General features: G+C 38.1%; 3 protein-coding genes across 3 annotated transcripts; all 3 read left to right on the top strand.

Moving 5' to 3' along the window:
* Nucleotides 1-5,058: 5,058 nt before the first annotated feature.
* On the top strand, nucleotides 5,059-9,063 carry LOC126793732 (uncharacterized). Its single transcript, XM_050520342.1, has 5 exons — nucleotides 5,059-5,395; nucleotides 5,590-7,956; nucleotides 8,070-8,130; nucleotides 8,225-8,448; nucleotides 8,680-9,063. Exons 2-5 carry the CDS (start codon nucleotides 5,750-5,752, stop codon nucleotides 8,732-8,734), a joined length of 2,547 nt encoding a protein of 848 aa, XP_050376299.1. The 5' UTR covers nucleotides 5,059-5,395; nucleotides 5,590-5,749; the 3' UTR covers nucleotides 8,735-9,063.
* Nucleotides 9,064-10,363: 1,300 nt separating this feature from the next.
* LOC126794545 (protein trichome birefringence-like 23) lies at nucleotides 10,364-13,471 on the top strand. The gene is made up of 3 exons (XM_050521294.1): nucleotides 10,364-10,701; nucleotides 11,074-11,348; nucleotides 12,263-13,471. The coding sequence occupies exons 1-3, from the start codon at nucleotides 10,422-10,424 to the stop codon at nucleotides 13,034-13,036; spliced, it is 1,329 nt and encodes a 442-aa protein (XP_050377251.1). The 5' UTR covers nucleotides 10,364-10,421; the 3' UTR covers nucleotides 13,037-13,471.
* Nucleotides 13,472-13,805: 334 nt separating this feature from the next.
* LOC126794527 (high mobility group B protein 13-like) lies at nucleotides 13,806-16,234 on the top strand. The gene is made up of 9 exons (XM_050521274.1): nucleotides 13,806-14,301; nucleotides 14,472-14,579; nucleotides 14,667-14,938; nucleotides 15,035-15,143; nucleotides 15,241-15,306; nucleotides 15,403-15,573; nucleotides 15,668-15,762; nucleotides 15,844-15,928; nucleotides 16,016-16,234. The coding sequence occupies exons 1-9, from the start codon at nucleotides 13,870-13,872 to the stop codon at nucleotides 16,130-16,132; spliced, it is 1,455 nt and encodes a 484-aa protein (XP_050377231.1). The 5' UTR covers nucleotides 13,806-13,869; the 3' UTR covers nucleotides 16,133-16,234.
* The last annotated feature ends 337 nt before the right edge of the window (nucleotides 16,235-16,571 follow it).

Below are 16,571 nucleotides of genomic sequence, written 5' to 3'. Positions count from 1 at the left end.
TGTTTTTAAGGATCTCTAGCTCCTTGCATTTTATTTCATTATTAAATATGAATAAATATATAATGACAATATTACCTCTCAAATGCATGACATGTGACTTTAAATTAGATAGAAAACATTAAATTTAACGGATATGGTGCAAATCGGCAATTTTTACCAAATTTAGAAGGTAAATTGACTCAAATGTAAATTCATGGTGTAAATTGATAATTACGACTAAATTTAGGATGCAAATCAACATTTTTACCATATATATATATATATATATTTCAGTGATTGATTTGGTGACTATTGTTCACCCGATAATTTGAGCTAAGCTAGGCATGAGGATAGACCACAAATGAAAGTAACCATTTTCATGAGTAGATAGAATTGAAGTAGAATAGAATTTAGACCATCAATTAATCATATTCGGAAACTAAAGAAATTAATTACAAGGATAGTTTGATCAACTGTATACATCCCTATCTTCTAACTTCTTAAGTCAAGTAGATTGCTTGGTCGATGTGAGCCACTGAAGTGACTGAACAGAACAATCTCCATGACTTGGATGTCTGAGCTACAAGTCTACAACGTCGGCCTCATATATATTCGGAATTTTTTTTCTTTCGATACAAATATATATTCGAAGTTCTCCTTGCAAATAGCACATGATCGAAGGCATGAAATTACTTGAGTGTCACTATTTCCCCACTTGTCAATGGATGCTTCAATAATTAGTTGCAGGATATGATGCATATGACTGCCCCATCTGCACGTATGTTTCCGAGGATTCCCTTGCAGCTCTTTTAATCGTATCCTGCGCACTCTCTGTAAATTAAATTACATTATATGAGTATAAAATCAAAGATTATATGCATAATAATTGATCGTTAACTTAGTGAATGAGATTAACTTATCATTTTCATGAACGACGACACCGTGATCCATTGTACCTTAATCCGAAGTCACAAGGTGCTAGGCAAAGTCTTCTGTTAGTCACTACTCTCTGTTTTCTCAATTGACAGAAACTTACGCAAATAACTCGTAGTGATAACAGAGACGTTTACCATCTATATATAGAGAATCTTTAACCATTAAGAGTCTTTTCATTAAAGACATCTTGTAAGTTAAGTCATCTTATTTAGATTCCTGATTCAATACTGATTTGTAGTCTTGCTTCTAGACTTAAATTAGGATTTCTTACCATAATGATATAATACACGAAATCATTAGGAACTAGATTTGATACTATCTTTGTTTCCATGTAGAAATGGATTATGACATTAAACATGATAATCATATAATATGTGATATGTCCAAAATTAATCTAACAATCTCCCACTTGGACAATCACTTCCGGTTTATGAAAATCAAGTTCTTGTAATGTCAGAAACTATACTACCTACTGTAGTGTGTGCCAGAAACAATTGAATCAAAAATCTCATCACAATATGGTCACATTGCAGTTACTTATGCAGAACAAGAAACGAGTTACATTTTAACAAAAATGCAGAGTTTCTTTGCTACAACATAAGTTCCTGCAAAATACATATGTCAAAACTCTCAGTATTGAGATATATGTATAATGTGTATTAACAACTATAGAATACATATACATCAAGTCCTACCGTATGTTCTAAAACCAGAACTTCAATAAATATGCTGGACACCAATGACTTTATAACTTGCTTGAACCATATCATCATGCTAGACATGATTAAAGTCATCTGATATGCAAGTATATATACAACTGTAACTTATTTGTGTAAGTTTTTCAGAAATTAATGTAAAGCTGCAGCATGACATAACAATTCTGAAATATCTCAAGACTTAATTTAAAACAAGAAAACTATTATCACAAGGATAATTAAAACAAGAACTCAAAACTTGTAAATTTTAGTTTGCTCCTACTGGACTTAGCTCCCACTGACCTCAAGCATCTAAGTTAGGCAAAATGTTTATGCTCTCTGTGTTTCTTGAACACTTTAACTGGTAATGTTTTTGTGAAAGGATCAGCTAGTTGTGAGTTTGTATATATGCTTAGAACCACTAACTCACCCCTTTTAACCCTCTCCCTAACACTGTAATACTTTAAATCTATATGCTTGGAATTGGTAGATCTCTTATTGTTCTTGCAGAAGTACACAGCTGCCTCATTGTCACAAAAAACTTCCAATTTGTCTTCCACAATGTGACTGAGTACTTGAGTCTGCTGTAGAAAATTCCTTATCCATACCCCTTCACACACTGCTTCATATACTGCTATGTATTCAACTTGCATGGTTGAGGTTGTGATCAATGTCTGCTTCATGGTTTTCCAAGCAATAGCTCCTCCTCCTAGCATGTACACGTATCCACAAGTGGACTTCTTTGAATCAGGATAATTCCCTGCAAAATCAGAATCTAAAAATCCAATAACCTTCAAATCTTTGACTTGTCTGTAAACTAACATGTGATACTGTGTCTTATGTAAATACCTCAACACTTTTTTCCCTACAACCCAGTGTTCACTGAATTAGATTGAAATCTTGATACAAATATATATTCGAAGTTCTCCTTGCAGATAGCACATGATCGAAGGCATGAAATTACTTTCAAGTGTCACTATTTCCCCACTTGTCAATGGATGCTTCAATAATTAGTTGCAGGATATGATGCATATGACTGCCCCATCTGCACGTATGTTTCCATGGATTCCGTTGCAGCTCTTTTAATCGTATCCTGCGCACTCTCCTCATTATGTGGTTCCAACAGTCTCCAGCCCCTGCTGATCAAGAACAAGAAGTAGCATCAATAGGAGGGTTCAGTTAATTTCTATGGGACTCTGGCATGCATGGTCATCATAACATTCATGATCCATCCTCATCATGTGGTTCAAATCCGGAGCCAAATATTGATCCTTAGTATGAGGTTCCACACTTCCGCCCGTGATTTTCATCAAAGAGTTCGTAGTCTCCAAATATTAATGTCTTATCACTATTACGTCCTTGCAATAATAGAAACTTCAGGACTAGAAAACAACGTACGTTCCTGGCTTGCATCAGCTCATTCAGGCAATTCAGCTGCATGCCAAAACGACGTCGGAAATATGTTCAGCAGTTTTCAAAGATGTGCATGCATGCCTCTTCTATCTGTGGCCAAAATGACCTTTAAAGATTGTACACAAAGGTCTTTCAGGAAATAAGAAGCTTGGCGTTAATGTAGGGTCTCTCTCTCTCTTGTTTTCGAGAAGGGAAAACCTTACTCTTTAGCTCACCCTAAACAGATAAATAAATAAAAAGTAGATTAGCTTATGGTAGGACTTCAATCACTTCGTCACATTTTGGTTATGATCTTCACCGGCCGATTCAAGTTTTCAACAGCAAGTTCGGCCGGCCGTTCCACGAATTACGTGCCCCAGTTGTGTATCAAGCTAAGACGCGCAGACAATACATATGCTCATCATAAATATTGTTATAAGCAGAACATATTACACTATTACATATAGAACAATGCACCTAGAAAGTAGAAATGACATCTTAATTTTCCTGCTCTTGTGGTTGAACATGAAGCAAAAGGAGAAAGAAGAAGACGGAGAAGGTAGCAGAAGTCCTCGGATATGGGATTGCGGGAGTCCGTTATACGATTCGTATGAGTTAGCTTCCGTCGGTAGACTTCTCGGGCAACACACCAGAGTCTTGCCCCTTCCTAATGATCAAGAGACAAAGAAAACGACGAAGAAAAAGAGCAATATCATCGTTCAAAAAGCCAGAAGTTTGAGGAACAGATTTCGGAATATAATCTTCTTGCAACTTCTGGATTACGCAGAAAGAAAAAGACGCAAATGTAATGGTAGACAAACAGGGGTACTCTAATATATATTTCTAGCAACTATAAATACCTGTAAATTTGTAATATGAACATATGCTAGCCAAAATTGTAGATTTCTGTTTCTATGTAGAGTTGAAAGTCGACTTTGGAGTCGCGTTGGCATGCACTTCGATCCATCTGTGCCTCATGACATAAGAATTCCGATTACTAGTCTATGAACGTACATGCATAACATTTCTGGGATGATTGATATATACCTCGTTTTGTTTTCTCTACTTACAATATAAGAAGGAGATACTTGATCAAGTAACACGTGTTAATTTTTGTTATATAATTCATGAATTGCACTTAATTAACCCGTTTGACATATTCACGATCACTGTAACGCACTTGGAATATGTAAAATGGATAATTGTTGCCAAATATTGGGATGATACAACCACACACGTTTGATAAGGAAGAAGATAATTTCAACACATACCAAGATAAACATTAAACAAAATTAAGAACTTGGGAAAATTACTTGACTTCATGATGAAACAGAACTGTAAAACGTCTACGTATCATGACAAAATAAGAAACCAACTTGATGATGACCTAACTCCCACCTTTGAAATCACGAGTCACTCATTGTCACGAAATATTCCAAGCATTCATTATTATTTGGAGAAAGTCAGAACACAACAACGTAGACTCCATCCGTACAGTTCAGAGTCCATACAAAAGCCAAGTCAATTGGCGCTGTTGGATATGAGTGGGTGACAAATCTAGCAACTTGTAATCATGTGTGTTTAACCGTCAACCATCGAGGTCTCAAAAGAAGAAGCAATCGCCTCCAGAATGATGATCAAAATCTATAGAAGTTAAAATCAAGAGGAGAAGAATGAGTTACTCGAATTCAAGAATCAATTCTACCCCGTAAAATTTTCAATCACATTCCTATATATGAAATGAACAACCTTATGCGAAATGCGACGAAGTAAAATATGTGAGGGGCGCGACTAATCTTCTGAAGTGAGATTATTGCATGAATCAGAATTACTATAAAGTCTTGGGAATTTATGAATTGTAGGGTTTAGTAGGGGGGAAGTGTTCAACTTCCCAAGAAATATACGATGCCATCAAACTACAGTATCTCAGTTGGCCCTCTCAGCCAGCTGTTTGAAAATTAAAGATGTGACACGTACTCGTTTTCCCCTGAAAATTACCGGGAACCGGACTATTCCAACTTTCAAAGTTCAAACCAATAAACCCTTTTTGTTTTCTTTCTAGTTTAAGCCGACAAATCCACAGCTCATTTCTACTCTCTCCAAAATTCCTAGCTGATTCAGAAAGAGTTAGATAACGTGGGAGATTCATGAACCTCTGTGATCTTGAACAGTAAAGGCTTAAACTAGAATCTATAACATCCGGATGTCTTTTCTGTTTTTGTCTCTGAGTTTAGTTGTGGAAGTAATCAGGTTGATTCTGAAGTAGAAGAAGTGTTTGAGGTGGGCTTTTAAGGATAATAAGCTTTGTGGGTTTCGAGGTTGATTGAGCGAGATTGAAGACGAGTTTGGTCGGTGTTCCGTCGTTCTGGTTATCTGGATCATTCGTTTTTGAGGTAAGTTTTTCTTTCTTTGAATGGTTTTCCCAATTTGGCATTTTAGTTCTAACCATGTGAAATTGCTTGCTTACTGAGAAAATGGAAGAACAAGTTGCAATTAATAACTTTGGGAATTTAAATTGCTATTCAGTCAATGATATGCTTCCAAGTTTTGATTTTTTTTTCTTCTTTTCAATTCTGCTTCTGTTTAGGGTGTAAATTCAAGATACTAAGTTTGGTGATTCTGGGAGTTGCAATATTGTTAAGTGGGGTACAGCAAAGAAGAGTGCTTTGGGAAATTGGGGATGATTTTTGTTTTTCAGAAATCAGGGTAGTAGTTTTAGTTTCCAGTTTGAGATTGAAAAGAAACTGATGGACTTGAGGAGAGGTAGAGGAAAAGAGAGGGTGTATGGAGAGATAAATGTTGAATCTAGTTGTAGTAGTAGCACTAGTACATTAAGAAGAGAGACTAAAGATGTTTTAGAAGATAATTATATCAATGTTAAGGAAGGGGTTAGGGGTTTAAGGCTTGAGGAAAGTGGTGCAGCACAGAAAAAAGAGTTTGTTGAAAGATATAGTCGATTATCGGAGTTCCCAATTGATGTTCAAGCACCTGGAAATAACCTTGATACCAATATGAATAGGTCCGAGTCTGTAAATTCAAGTGCAGGAGATATTTCGGCCCAATTAAGGTATCTTGCTGGGTCATTGAGATCAACCGAAAGTATGGACCAGTGGGGTGTTGAAAGAGATCGGTATGAGGGGTTTTATGGAAACCCAAGGGCTGCTGCCGAGCGAGTAAGAATGCCAATTTCTGCTTATCCTAATGAGGGGCCTTCAAATTATCAGCTAGAATCTTTTCATGGTTATGGTGAGCAGAGGTATGATGCGAATGGAGTTGAACATCTAGTACCTGATCGAGCTGAGCTTCTTAGGAAATTGGATCAGTTGAAGGAGCAACTTAGCAGATCTTATGATGTGGCAGATAGACCAAGGGATATGGTTCCCCCGGAGAGGAGTAAGACGCCACCTGATCCTTATGGTGACTTGGTAACTTATAATCTTGCACTGCAGCAGCAGTATGCTGTGGACAAACAGATGCCAACATCCCCTCACTTCAACTATAGCCATGGAAAGGTTCCTATTATGGATCATCATAACATGGATATGCAGAAATTTTATCCTCCACAGAGGAATAATATGAATGTGATTCCGGAATATGAGGATCCACCACATATGACAAGGAGGCCCTCCCATCATCCACTCCAATGCGCACAACCACAATGTCATGAATACCTTAAGGAACAAAAGATTGGTTTTAACCGGAATCCATTCGCATCATATCCACATGATACTGTTGCACACTCGCCTGCATGTAATTGTTCAGGCTGCTACAACCAAAATTGGGTGGTTCCATCCCAAGTCCTGCATACTGAGTTTGGCAACAGAAGTATTCCAAAAGGTCCGTTTAATTTGAATTCCTATCATCATGTCAATCCTGCTACATATAGCCCACACAATTACCCCAGAGATGTTAGTCCCATGTTACGCACAAGATGGCAGGGTGATGTTGATTCAGACATCAATAGTTATGGTGATCGACATCTAGAAAAGATGATCAACAGGAAGACAAAGATTTCCCATCCTTTCCAAGGTGGTGCCCCATTCATTACATGCTTCCATTGCTTCGAGTTGCTAAAACTTCCCAGAAAAATTAAGAAGAGAAGTAAGAGTCAGTCAGAGCTTCGCTGTGGTTCCTGTTTGACTGTTATTTCACTTGAAGTTAATGACAAAAGGCTGATTACATCTGCTCCTAAAGAATCCACGCAATTTTCTTACGAGGTTGATCAAAATTCTAAGGAGGTAGTAAAGGGCAACGTCTTAACTCCTCCTAAACGTCTGAATGCTGACAACACCAGCTCCTCCCATGATGATTTAGATAACTCTGTTCAGAACCTTCAGTTGATAATGGTCAAAGATAATCCACTGGCAGAAGATGAGAGACTGAAGTTGGATAGTTTTGAAAAGAGGGAAAGCCATAGCTCTTCATCTTCCATCTTCCAGGAGGTAGAAGGCATCCCAGATAGTATGATTGTCCAAAGAGACATTTCTGACTATGCTGAGGTGCTCACAAAAGATGCCCGTTCTCCAACAGCACCAGGGTCACCTCTTTGGGAGCAGCCTGATAGTCCTGCCAAACATGAAATAAGCAGAACTGAGGGGGGAAATGAGGTTGCATGTATAGCCCAAGACAAGGTGGTCTTTAGTAGCAGTACATCTGCGAAGAATTCTGTAAAAGATATGTCAGTGGAAACTGAGGTGGATGATTCGTTCAATGACTATCTTAACACCAACATATCACAGGACTCTACAGAGACGAGCAAAGAAGATCGTCCCAAGATCCGTAAGGGTACTGATAACTTATTGGTTGGTCTCATCAAAAGGAGTTTCAAAGATTCCTTGAAATCACATCAAAATGTGGAAAGAACCAAGGTATTAATCAATGGGCAACCTATACCGGATCATCTTGTAAGAAAAGCTGAGAAGCTTGCTGGCATAATTCAACCAGGAGATTATTGGTAATGTTGCATATAATTCTGATTCTTATTCAATGCATTTTATCATGTCCAAATTCAGGTCTATGATGTATCTAAATTTCTTTCAGCTAAAGAGTGACTTTTGTTTTATCCAGGTATGACTTCAGAGCTGGATTCTGGGGTGTGATGGGCCACCCTTGCCTTGGCATAATTCCTGTGAGAGCAATCATATTATTTATTTTTTAATCGATCTTGGTATGTACATGTTTCATGCGGAATTTATAAGAAACCCATTCCTGTTGTCTTGCAGCCAAGTATTGAAGAGTTCAGTTACCCGATGCCAACAAATTGTGGTGCTGGCAATACTGGTGTCTATGTAAACGGAAGAGAGTTAAATCAGAGAGATTTTGACCTACTTGCAAGCAGGGGACTGCCAACTACAAGAGAGAGATTTTATATCCTTGAAATTTCTGGGAGACTTGTGGATGAGGAGTCTGGGGAAGAGCTAAAACCCCTTGGCAGACTTGCACCGACGTAAGTTCTTGTGCTTATTTACTTTTGATTATAGCAGCATGCTTTTACGATTCTGTGGTTATTGTATGCTTAGACGGCTTAGTTTAGTGATATAGATGCCGACATTGAAACACATTATCTTGATCCTCATTGCTTATTTTAGTCATAGACTAGCACTTATTTAATGATTTGTCTTTTAAATCATGAGATGCTTTATCTGTATTAATGACTCGGGACATTGTATTTGAACAGAATTGAGAAGGTAAAACATGGATTTGGCATGAAAGTACCCAGAATGGCCGTGTGATTCTCCTTTGTGGTTCTCAAGTCCTGATGTTGCTGTGATGCTTCTGTTCTTCCAAGATAATGTGGACGGGTTCTTTCACCTGTTGAATTTTTGGTGTGTGTTTACCTTTAAGGTGTCTTGTTACTGTTACAGTTGAACTGTAGGTGGATGCAATGTCAAAATCGTGAGAAATAAATTTTGATTCTAACAATATAATTTCTCGTGTTCTAAGCTTTATACTTGTGTATCTGTAAGGTGATTAGCTCATCTAGATTGTCAGGCGTATTCATAGTCATGCAACTATCCCTTGTATCATGCAGTTATGTTTAGTGGTGGATAGTTTCTCAGTACTGAATTTTATAACAATACGATTCTTTATAGGCATGCTTGCTTATTCATATATTCTGATCTCATACAGAGCCGAACACTATCTTACACTAACATCACCGACACTATTATGAGAAAGAGATAGATTCATTAAGACCAGTAATATAAGGAGGGAATAATTTAAATGTTGTAGTTTAAGTGCCAAATGGGAGAGGCAGGAATTGTTTGATAAACCAACTCTGGTTGACCCAAATTGAATAGCTATATGCATGAAGCAGACATGTAAATTAACAATGGTAGGGTTGCAGATGCCATAAATTAAATTTAATTGTGCTTGAGATGGTTATTATATTAAGCAGACAGGGTGTAGCGATTTGGGCAATAGAAAGTCGCAAGTTCAAAGTCTGAAACTAGAACAGAGAAAAATGGACATCCAAATTTGTCTTCTCTTCTATATTCTCCAATGAGGCTTGTACTATCCAATGGGTTGAGGATGTACCTTTGCCTCTTAAACAGGAACAAGGAGTTTTTTAGACTTTAGACTTTAGACCTTTGCAAATTCACATCATTGTTGAGAGGACTTGTTGAAACTTGAAACATCAAACAACCATTGTTCAAAATGCCAAAAGAGAAAAAAGACTTGCCTACTGTAACCATCTTTTTGGAATGAGATCAAATCTCCTGGACTCGACAATATTCATTCGGATGAGGTATCTAGCTACAACTAGCATAAGGATCTGGTACTCTAAATTCCTCGCTTGGTCGAAACCAGGTTGTTCAAGGGTTACAAAATGGGCGAAATTCCGATTTCTATTCTCGGTACAAAATAGATATCCTAGTATTCACAAGGATCTATATATCGCTCTCTCACTTGTCAGTCAATTTCAATACGGCATGATGTTAAAATTTGATGAAATTTTAAGAAACAAATCCTCTTTTTGCTCTTCAATAAATGTAAAACTTGTCATTATGCCAAGGATTCTGGCGAGATCCATGGACTAGAAGCAACAGTTCCATAATTACTAGCCTTACCCTACATCACTTTTTTTTTTTGAAAATAGTACCCTACATCACTTTGATGCTACAATAAACCAGTTAATTACTATATTCTAATCACGTTTACCATTTCTCTACCAATTTAGTGCAGCATGATTAACCAGTGACCCAAGTAGCTCTAAAGCCTAAAAAACATCTCAAAATCTCTTGCTCTTTCAGACCCACCATAAATCATAAAAATAGTTTATTGATATAATGAGTGATAATCTGGGTTTTGGGTGAGACCCACATTGAGTCATCAGTTAAAGAAGCAGCAGATAGCTTCAAAGATCTGAACTTTATTCTGTCTGAGTGTCTCTCAGTGAGTGAGCTAAGCTAAGTGACAATGGTGATGAATCACAAGCAAAAGAGGTGGACAGTCAAGTCTGTGATTGCAATCTTGTTAATGGGTCTTGTTTATTGTCTCTTTCTCTCTGATTCCACAGAGTATGAAGTATCTAGATTAGAACTCCATTTTCCTGAGAAGAGTCTGGAGTCTGAGCAACCCATCACAGTTCCTGAAGATGGAGATCAGGATGAAATTCCTTTACCTAAGAAAGATGTGGATTCTGAGCCACCCATTTCTGAAGAGGAAGATCGGGATCGGTTTAAGCCTCCCAATAAAGGTAGTTGCTTTGAATTATCTCTGCTGGGTTCTTGTTGTTTCTATGGTTCTTTCTAGTTTTGTGTTTGGATAATGTGAAAAACCCAGATGGGTATGTGTTGCTGTTATTGGAAAGTATGGTTGTTTGAATGGACATTTAGGTGGAGTTGAGATCTGAACATGGGAATTGGTGTTTTGGTTCAATGTGTTGAAAATCTTCAGGGGTTTGTTTGTTGTTGTTGCTGTTGTTGTTTTTGGTGTTACCAAATAGTTAATCCAACTATGGCTATGTACTTGGATTTTAGATAATGTTAGATTCATAATGGAAATGGAAATGTATTATTTGGTGTATGTGTTTGATTGGAGTAAGGGCTTGATTGCATTCATTTTGCAGGAAAATGTAATCTTTTCGCTGGGGATTGGATTCCAAATACTTCTGGGCCAATTTACAATGAGAGCTGCCCCTCAATTGAAAGTCCCCAAAATTGTATGAAGAATGGGAGGCCTGATACTGGGTATCTATACTGGAAGTGGAGTCCAAGAGATTGTTCAATACCAAAGTTTGAGCCAGAGAAGTTTCTTGAAATGATGAGGAATAAGCATTGGGCATTGATTGGTGATTCAATTACTCGTAACCATGTTCAGTCGTTGCTGTGCATGCTCTCCACGGTATATTTAGAATTGTTATGTCTTATATACATGTTGACTTCAAATAAATTTGCAGAAGTTTGAAGAACATGAAATAGTCTCCCATTTTCCTGGAAACTTCAAAAGTTTAGAGAATATGCATATAAAATACGTTGAATATGCTTATTAACACTTCAATTGCGATGGCTTGCTAACCTTCCTGTTATCTTATACAAATTTGCACGGCCTTTTTGCATTTCCCACTAGACAGGATCTAATTAATCTATCTACAACAGTGTCAATTTGTCATTAACTATGATGATGCTTTGCTTTATTTTAGTTTCTGTAAATGGGATTATTTGATCCTGTGAGAACTTTTTGTGTAGGTTAAGAGAGTTTACATAACTGTGAAAGTTTCTTGCAGCAATCTAACCAGTTTTCCTTAATATTTGTTGTTCTGAGGTCAGTAGAGTTTCCATAGCATTTGTTCTGGCATTGCTTATGAATTTTCCTCACCTGCTCCAAAAAAACGTAGCTGCACAGTCATTGTGCATTTCATTTGATTGCTTTGAGGCATATAGAGTTACATAAATGCAAAGTATGGTCTCAGTCATGGCTGCCTAATGTTGTTGGGAGATCTCTCTGTATATATACGTCCATGCAGAGAAATATGTGATGGACATACCTAAAAAAATCTGATTAAATATAGGCTGGGCTTGTGTCCTACAATTTAAATCATATATGATTTATTCATTTACATCATGGACATGCCATCTTTTGGTTTTGAGATTCTAGGCTGATTGATTGCATGATGATTAGGTTGAGACTTGTGGCCATCTAATTTTGATTTTAATTTTCTGTAGATCAAGTTTTCATTGCTTATTTCTTTATGCAACTTTTAATTTAGAACTTTTCAAAGATGTTCTGCTGAATTTGATTGGAACACATCTCTTCAGGTTGAACAAGCCATTCAAGTATACCATGACAAGGGGTATAGGTCCAGAAGATGGCACTTCCCCTCCTACAAGTTTACCGTCTCAGTTGTCTGGTCGCCGTTCCTTGTAAAGGCGGCTATTTATGAAGACCAGAATGGTGTTTCAACACATGAAGTTGAGCTTCATCTTGACAAGATTGATGATAAATGGATAGATCAATTCCAAAATTTCGATTACATGATCATTTCAACAGGGAAGTGGTTTCTCAAAGCTGCAATCTACTATGAGAATGATGAAGCGCTGGGATGTCATGCCTGTCCTGGTAGAAATCTGACAGAGCTGGGATTTGATTTTGCTTATCGCAAAACCCTGCGATATGTGATGAACACTATAGTTGCATCTAATCACAAGGGGACAATCTTTTTCAGAACATCCACGCCTGATCACTTTGAGAATGGGGAGTGGAATACTGGGGGAACTTGCAAGAAAACAGCCCCAGTCAAAGAAGGTGTGGTGGAATTGAAGGATGTACACAAAATTCTGCGTGAGATCGAACTAGAAGAGTTTGAGAAGGCATCTGCTAAAGCTTCTAGAAACGGGGTGAATCTCATACTCCTTGACATGGTCGCACTTTCTTTGATGAGGCCTGATGGTCATCCTGGTCCATACAGACAGTATCATCCATTCGAACATAGCAAATACGCCAAGGTTCAGACTGATTGTTTGCATTGGTGCTTACCAGGACCAATAGACTCCTGGAATGATATACTAATGGAAATGGTGGTAAAAGGCTAAAAATATTCGCCAAGTTCCATGACTGAATTCTTGGTTTCGCCTTTACATCATCTAATTCCTATGTTGGGAAGTTCCGTGCAGAAGTTTGTGGTGAGTCGTAAATTCCCTACTGCCGTGTGTATACTACCGTTATTCACTCTCCTCCGGACAAACAGGTAATCTTTCCCACAGCTGCAATCTTTAACAGTGTGAACTGGCCTGTCATTGAAGATTTTATCTCTAGGTACAAAGAATAGTATACTGCTAAAAAATTCATGATGTTGTAATCTCTATTGAGAGCTCACAGTTCTAGTGCCAAAGCACTTAACTGAATGAAGGACGACGACGAATTTTTCAATTCTTGTACTCCCCCATTTCTCTAGGTTTTGTTATTAGCCCTATTTTGAAATCCAGAAAACTGTTATGTTTGTCATTTATATATGATAGACTTCGGAATTGTTGTATTCGTAATTTGCTGGTGGTAATATGTGCATCATTACCAAACTAAGCCGAAAATACAGCATTAAATCATTTTTTTTTTGCTATGGAAGTAAATCATTTTTTTCTCTAGATGATTGGAAATAAATCATCAAAATTTAAAATCCTAAAACCTTCATATGGAAATGATGAGAATCTGTGCCACATCTTTACCAACAGTCGGTAAAAGTAAAAAACCCAAAGCTCCGGACTTGAACCCACAATTCAATCTCCATAATAAATTTGAATTTCAAAAACACCTAACCGTTGCCTGGACCTCAATATAAACACCCTCTCCCTCACACTACAGAGCTCACTCAAATTCAAAATCCCCAAATCTCTGAAACCCTAACCTTCTCTTCCCCTACCTCTCCGCCATGGCTGACACTGCAATTTCCGAGATCCCCAACACCAGGAAGTCCAGGAAGCCGCTGAAGGCCAAGACCCCATCGACGAACGAAGCCAACATCCTGGCCGGAATTGTGTCCGAGGCCGCCGTTCCGAGCCCGATTCCAACAGATCCAGTGAAGGAGAACCACGAGAGCCTCTCGAAGTCTCGAACTTCGCCCAAGAAAGCCGCCAAGGCCTCAAAGAAGCAGTCGAAAGCGAAGGAGACGGCGCAGTCGAGCTTCGAGAAGGACTTACAGGAGATGGAGGAGAAGCTTCGGGCTATGAGGCTGGAGAAGGAGAAGACGGAGGAGCTTTTGAAGGAGAAGGATGAGATCTTGAAGATCAAGGAGGAGGAGCTCGAGTCGAAGGGAAGGGAACTCAAGAAGTTGCAGAAATTGAAGGAGTTCAAGCCTACCATGGTTCGTTTTGTAAAATCGCTATTTTTTCGTTCAGATCTTCAATTTTCATTGCGATTTATTTGCTTATATTGTGTTAATTAGCTCCGTTTTCGGATATATGATTGCGATTTTTAAGGTGTTGGGATTTTGTTGAAATTGATAATGAATTCAAATGGTTTATGTATCTTCAGGCACTCCCAGTTATTCCGTCACAGAAAGACAAGAAGAAGAAGGGTGGGCCTGAAATGAAAAGGCCGTCGCCTCCTTATGTCCTATGGTGCAAGGATCAGTGGAATCAGGTAGAGAATTTTGAATGTCGTTGTTGATGGTTGTGAACTTGCGAATGTTGTGAAACAGTTTGTTTTATATTGGGGATTTTGGTGTAGGTCAAGCAAGAGAACCCAGAGGCGGAGTTTAAGGACATATCAGCCATTTTGGGGGCTAAGTGGAAGAATGTCACCGCGGAAGAGAAGAAGCCTTATGAAGAGAAGTACCAAGCTGAGAAGGAAGCCTATTTGCAAGTGATGGCTAAAGAGAAACGTGAGAGTGAGGCGATGCACTTGTTTGAGGAGGAGCACAAGCAGAAGACAGCTATGGAGCTGCTTGAACAGTACATGCAATTCAAACAAGAAGCAGAAAAGGATAACAAGAAGAACAAGTAATGCTCAGCTCTTACTTTTTTTTAGTTGAATATAGAATTGATTAGAGAATTGGTGACATGAAATCCTTACTGATGATATAAATGTAATTGCAGGAAAGAAAAGGATCCATTGAAACCCAAGCAGCCAATGTCTGCGTTCTTCCTGTTCTCAAACGAGAGGCGAGCAGCCCTGAATGCACAGAAAATAAAATCTGTTCTGGAGGTAATTCCATCTCTATATTAAAAAAAAAAAAAGCTTTGTGCATATTTACTAATTCCATATCATTTTAATTGCTGACATTTTGGGGTTAATTGCATAGGTTGCAAAGATCACCGGTGAAGAATGGAAGAATATGACAGAGGACCAAAAGGGTCCATATGAAGAGGTCTGTTGTATACGCATTTAGAAGTTTATAAAGTCCTTTTTTGTGGTGTGATTATTCTGGTTCAACTACCATGCTGAAGTTCTTTGAAAATCGCAGATGGCAAAGAAGAACAAGGATAAGTATATGCAAGAAATGGAGGTTTACAAGCAACAGAAGGAAGAGGAAGCTGCCATTCACATGAAGGAAGAGGAAGAGATGATGAAACTTCAGAAGCATGAAGCCTTCCAAATGCTCAAGAAGAAGGAGAAGACAGAGAACATAATCAAGGTTTGCTGTTACTAATCAAGCTGTGTTCATCTGCTGTAAATTAATGTTTCTTTTGTGTACTTTCGTTGCTTATCACAGTTTATACCATTGACAGAAAACAAAAGAGATTGAGAAGAAGAAGAAGGAAGAAAAGAAGGTTGTTGATCCCAACAAGCCTAAGAGGCCTGCATCCTCATACATTCTGTTCAGGTAAAACTCGGTGAATATTAGTCATATCCTAATCAACAGTATGACTGAGTCTTACTCACCGTTTTCTTTTGAACAATGTAGCAAGGAAGCAAGGAAGAATCTGATGGAGGAGAGACCTGGAATCAATAACTCCACCATAACTGCTCTTATTTCAGTCAAATGGAAGGTACACTCTTTAGTTTCAGTTGAATTTTCGAGATAATGTTTTTCCTCTTGGACCAAACTAGAGACTAATTGGTGTTGTTGGGTACAGGAATTGAATGAGGAAGAGAGAAAGGTGTATAATGACCAGGTTGCTGAAGCAATGGAGGCTTACAAGAAGGAACTGGAGGAATACAACAAGTCTGTTGCAGCGTCCATCCAAGACTGAAGGCAATGTTCAAGTGCTAATGATGATCATTTAGAGTAGTGAAAGCCCATCATTTTGATGGCATCAGCTGATGAATCTATCTGTAGTGTAATTCTCATTTTTTAACTTAACTTGATGTCAACTTTCTACCCGAATCTATTTTGTAGTGTAAATCTCATTTTTAACTTGATGTCTCAACTGTCTACCCCTATTAAATGGAGCTTCAAGTACTTTCACCAATTTGGTTTCTACCCTACAATTTTACTTGATGCCAACAATCTCCCGGAAACTTAGTCCAACGTAACCGGTACGATTTCCATTTATACCAATATTTTACCGTATTTTGGAGATTAAGACAATGAATAAAACTTCCCCAAACTAAGGACGATCAACATATGAAAATGGTACAAGTCGAAAGCCCCAAAACGCCCTTCCCAGCACAACAAACCCGCACAACCAG

This window comes from Argentina anserina, chromosome 5, assembly GCF_933775445.1.
Source record: "Argentina anserina chromosome 5, drPotAnse1.1, whole genome shotgun sequence".
Lineage (NCBI taxonomy): Eukaryota > Viridiplantae > Streptophyta > Magnoliopsida > Rosales > Rosaceae > Argentina > Argentina anserina.
This window is presented reverse-complemented; position numbering and strand designations above follow the sequence as displayed.

What these genes read in the sequence shown, in the direction of transcription:
- LOC126794545 (XM_050521294.1), top strand. Translation starts at nt 10,422, where the DNA reads ATGGTGATGAATCACAAGCAAAAGAGGTGGACAGTCAAGTCTGTGATT. An exon ending in GTTTAAGCCTCCCAATAAAG is followed by an intron (nt 10,702 to 11,073) that starts GTAGTTGCTTTG and finishes TTCATTTTGCAG; the next exon opens with GAAAATGTAATCTTTTCGCT. An exon ending in TGCTGTGCATGCTCTCCACG is followed by an intron (nt 11,349 to 12,262) that starts GTATATTTAGAA and finishes ACATCTCTTCAG; the next exon opens with GTTGAACAAGCCATTCAAGT.
- LOC126793732 (XM_050520342.1), top strand. Translation starts at nt 5,750, where the DNA reads ATGGACTTGAGGAGAGGTAGAGGAAAAGAGAGGGTGTATGGAGAGATA. An exon ending in CTTGCCTTGGCATAATTCCT is followed by an intron (nt 8,131 to 8,224) that starts GTGAGAGCAATC and finishes GTTGTCTTGCAG; the next exon opens with CCAAGTATTGAAGAGTTCAG. An exon ending in CTTGGCAGACTTGCACCGAC is followed by an intron (nt 8,449 to 8,679) that starts GTAAGTTCTTGT and finishes GTATTTGAACAG; the next exon opens with AATTGAGAAGGTAAAACATG.
- LOC126794527 (XM_050521274.1), top strand. Translation starts at nt 13,870, where the DNA reads ATGGCTGACACTGCAATTTCCGAGATCCCCAACACCAGGAAGTCCAGG. An exon ending in AAGGATAACAAGAAGAACAA is followed by an intron (nt 14,939 to 15,034) that starts GTAATGCTCAGC and finishes ATGTAATTGCAG; the next exon opens with GAAAGAAAAGGATCCATTGA. An exon ending in AGACAGAGAACATAATCAAG is followed by an intron (nt 15,574 to 15,667) that starts GTTTGCTGTTAC and finishes TACCATTGACAG; the next exon opens with AAAACAAAAGAGATTGAGAA.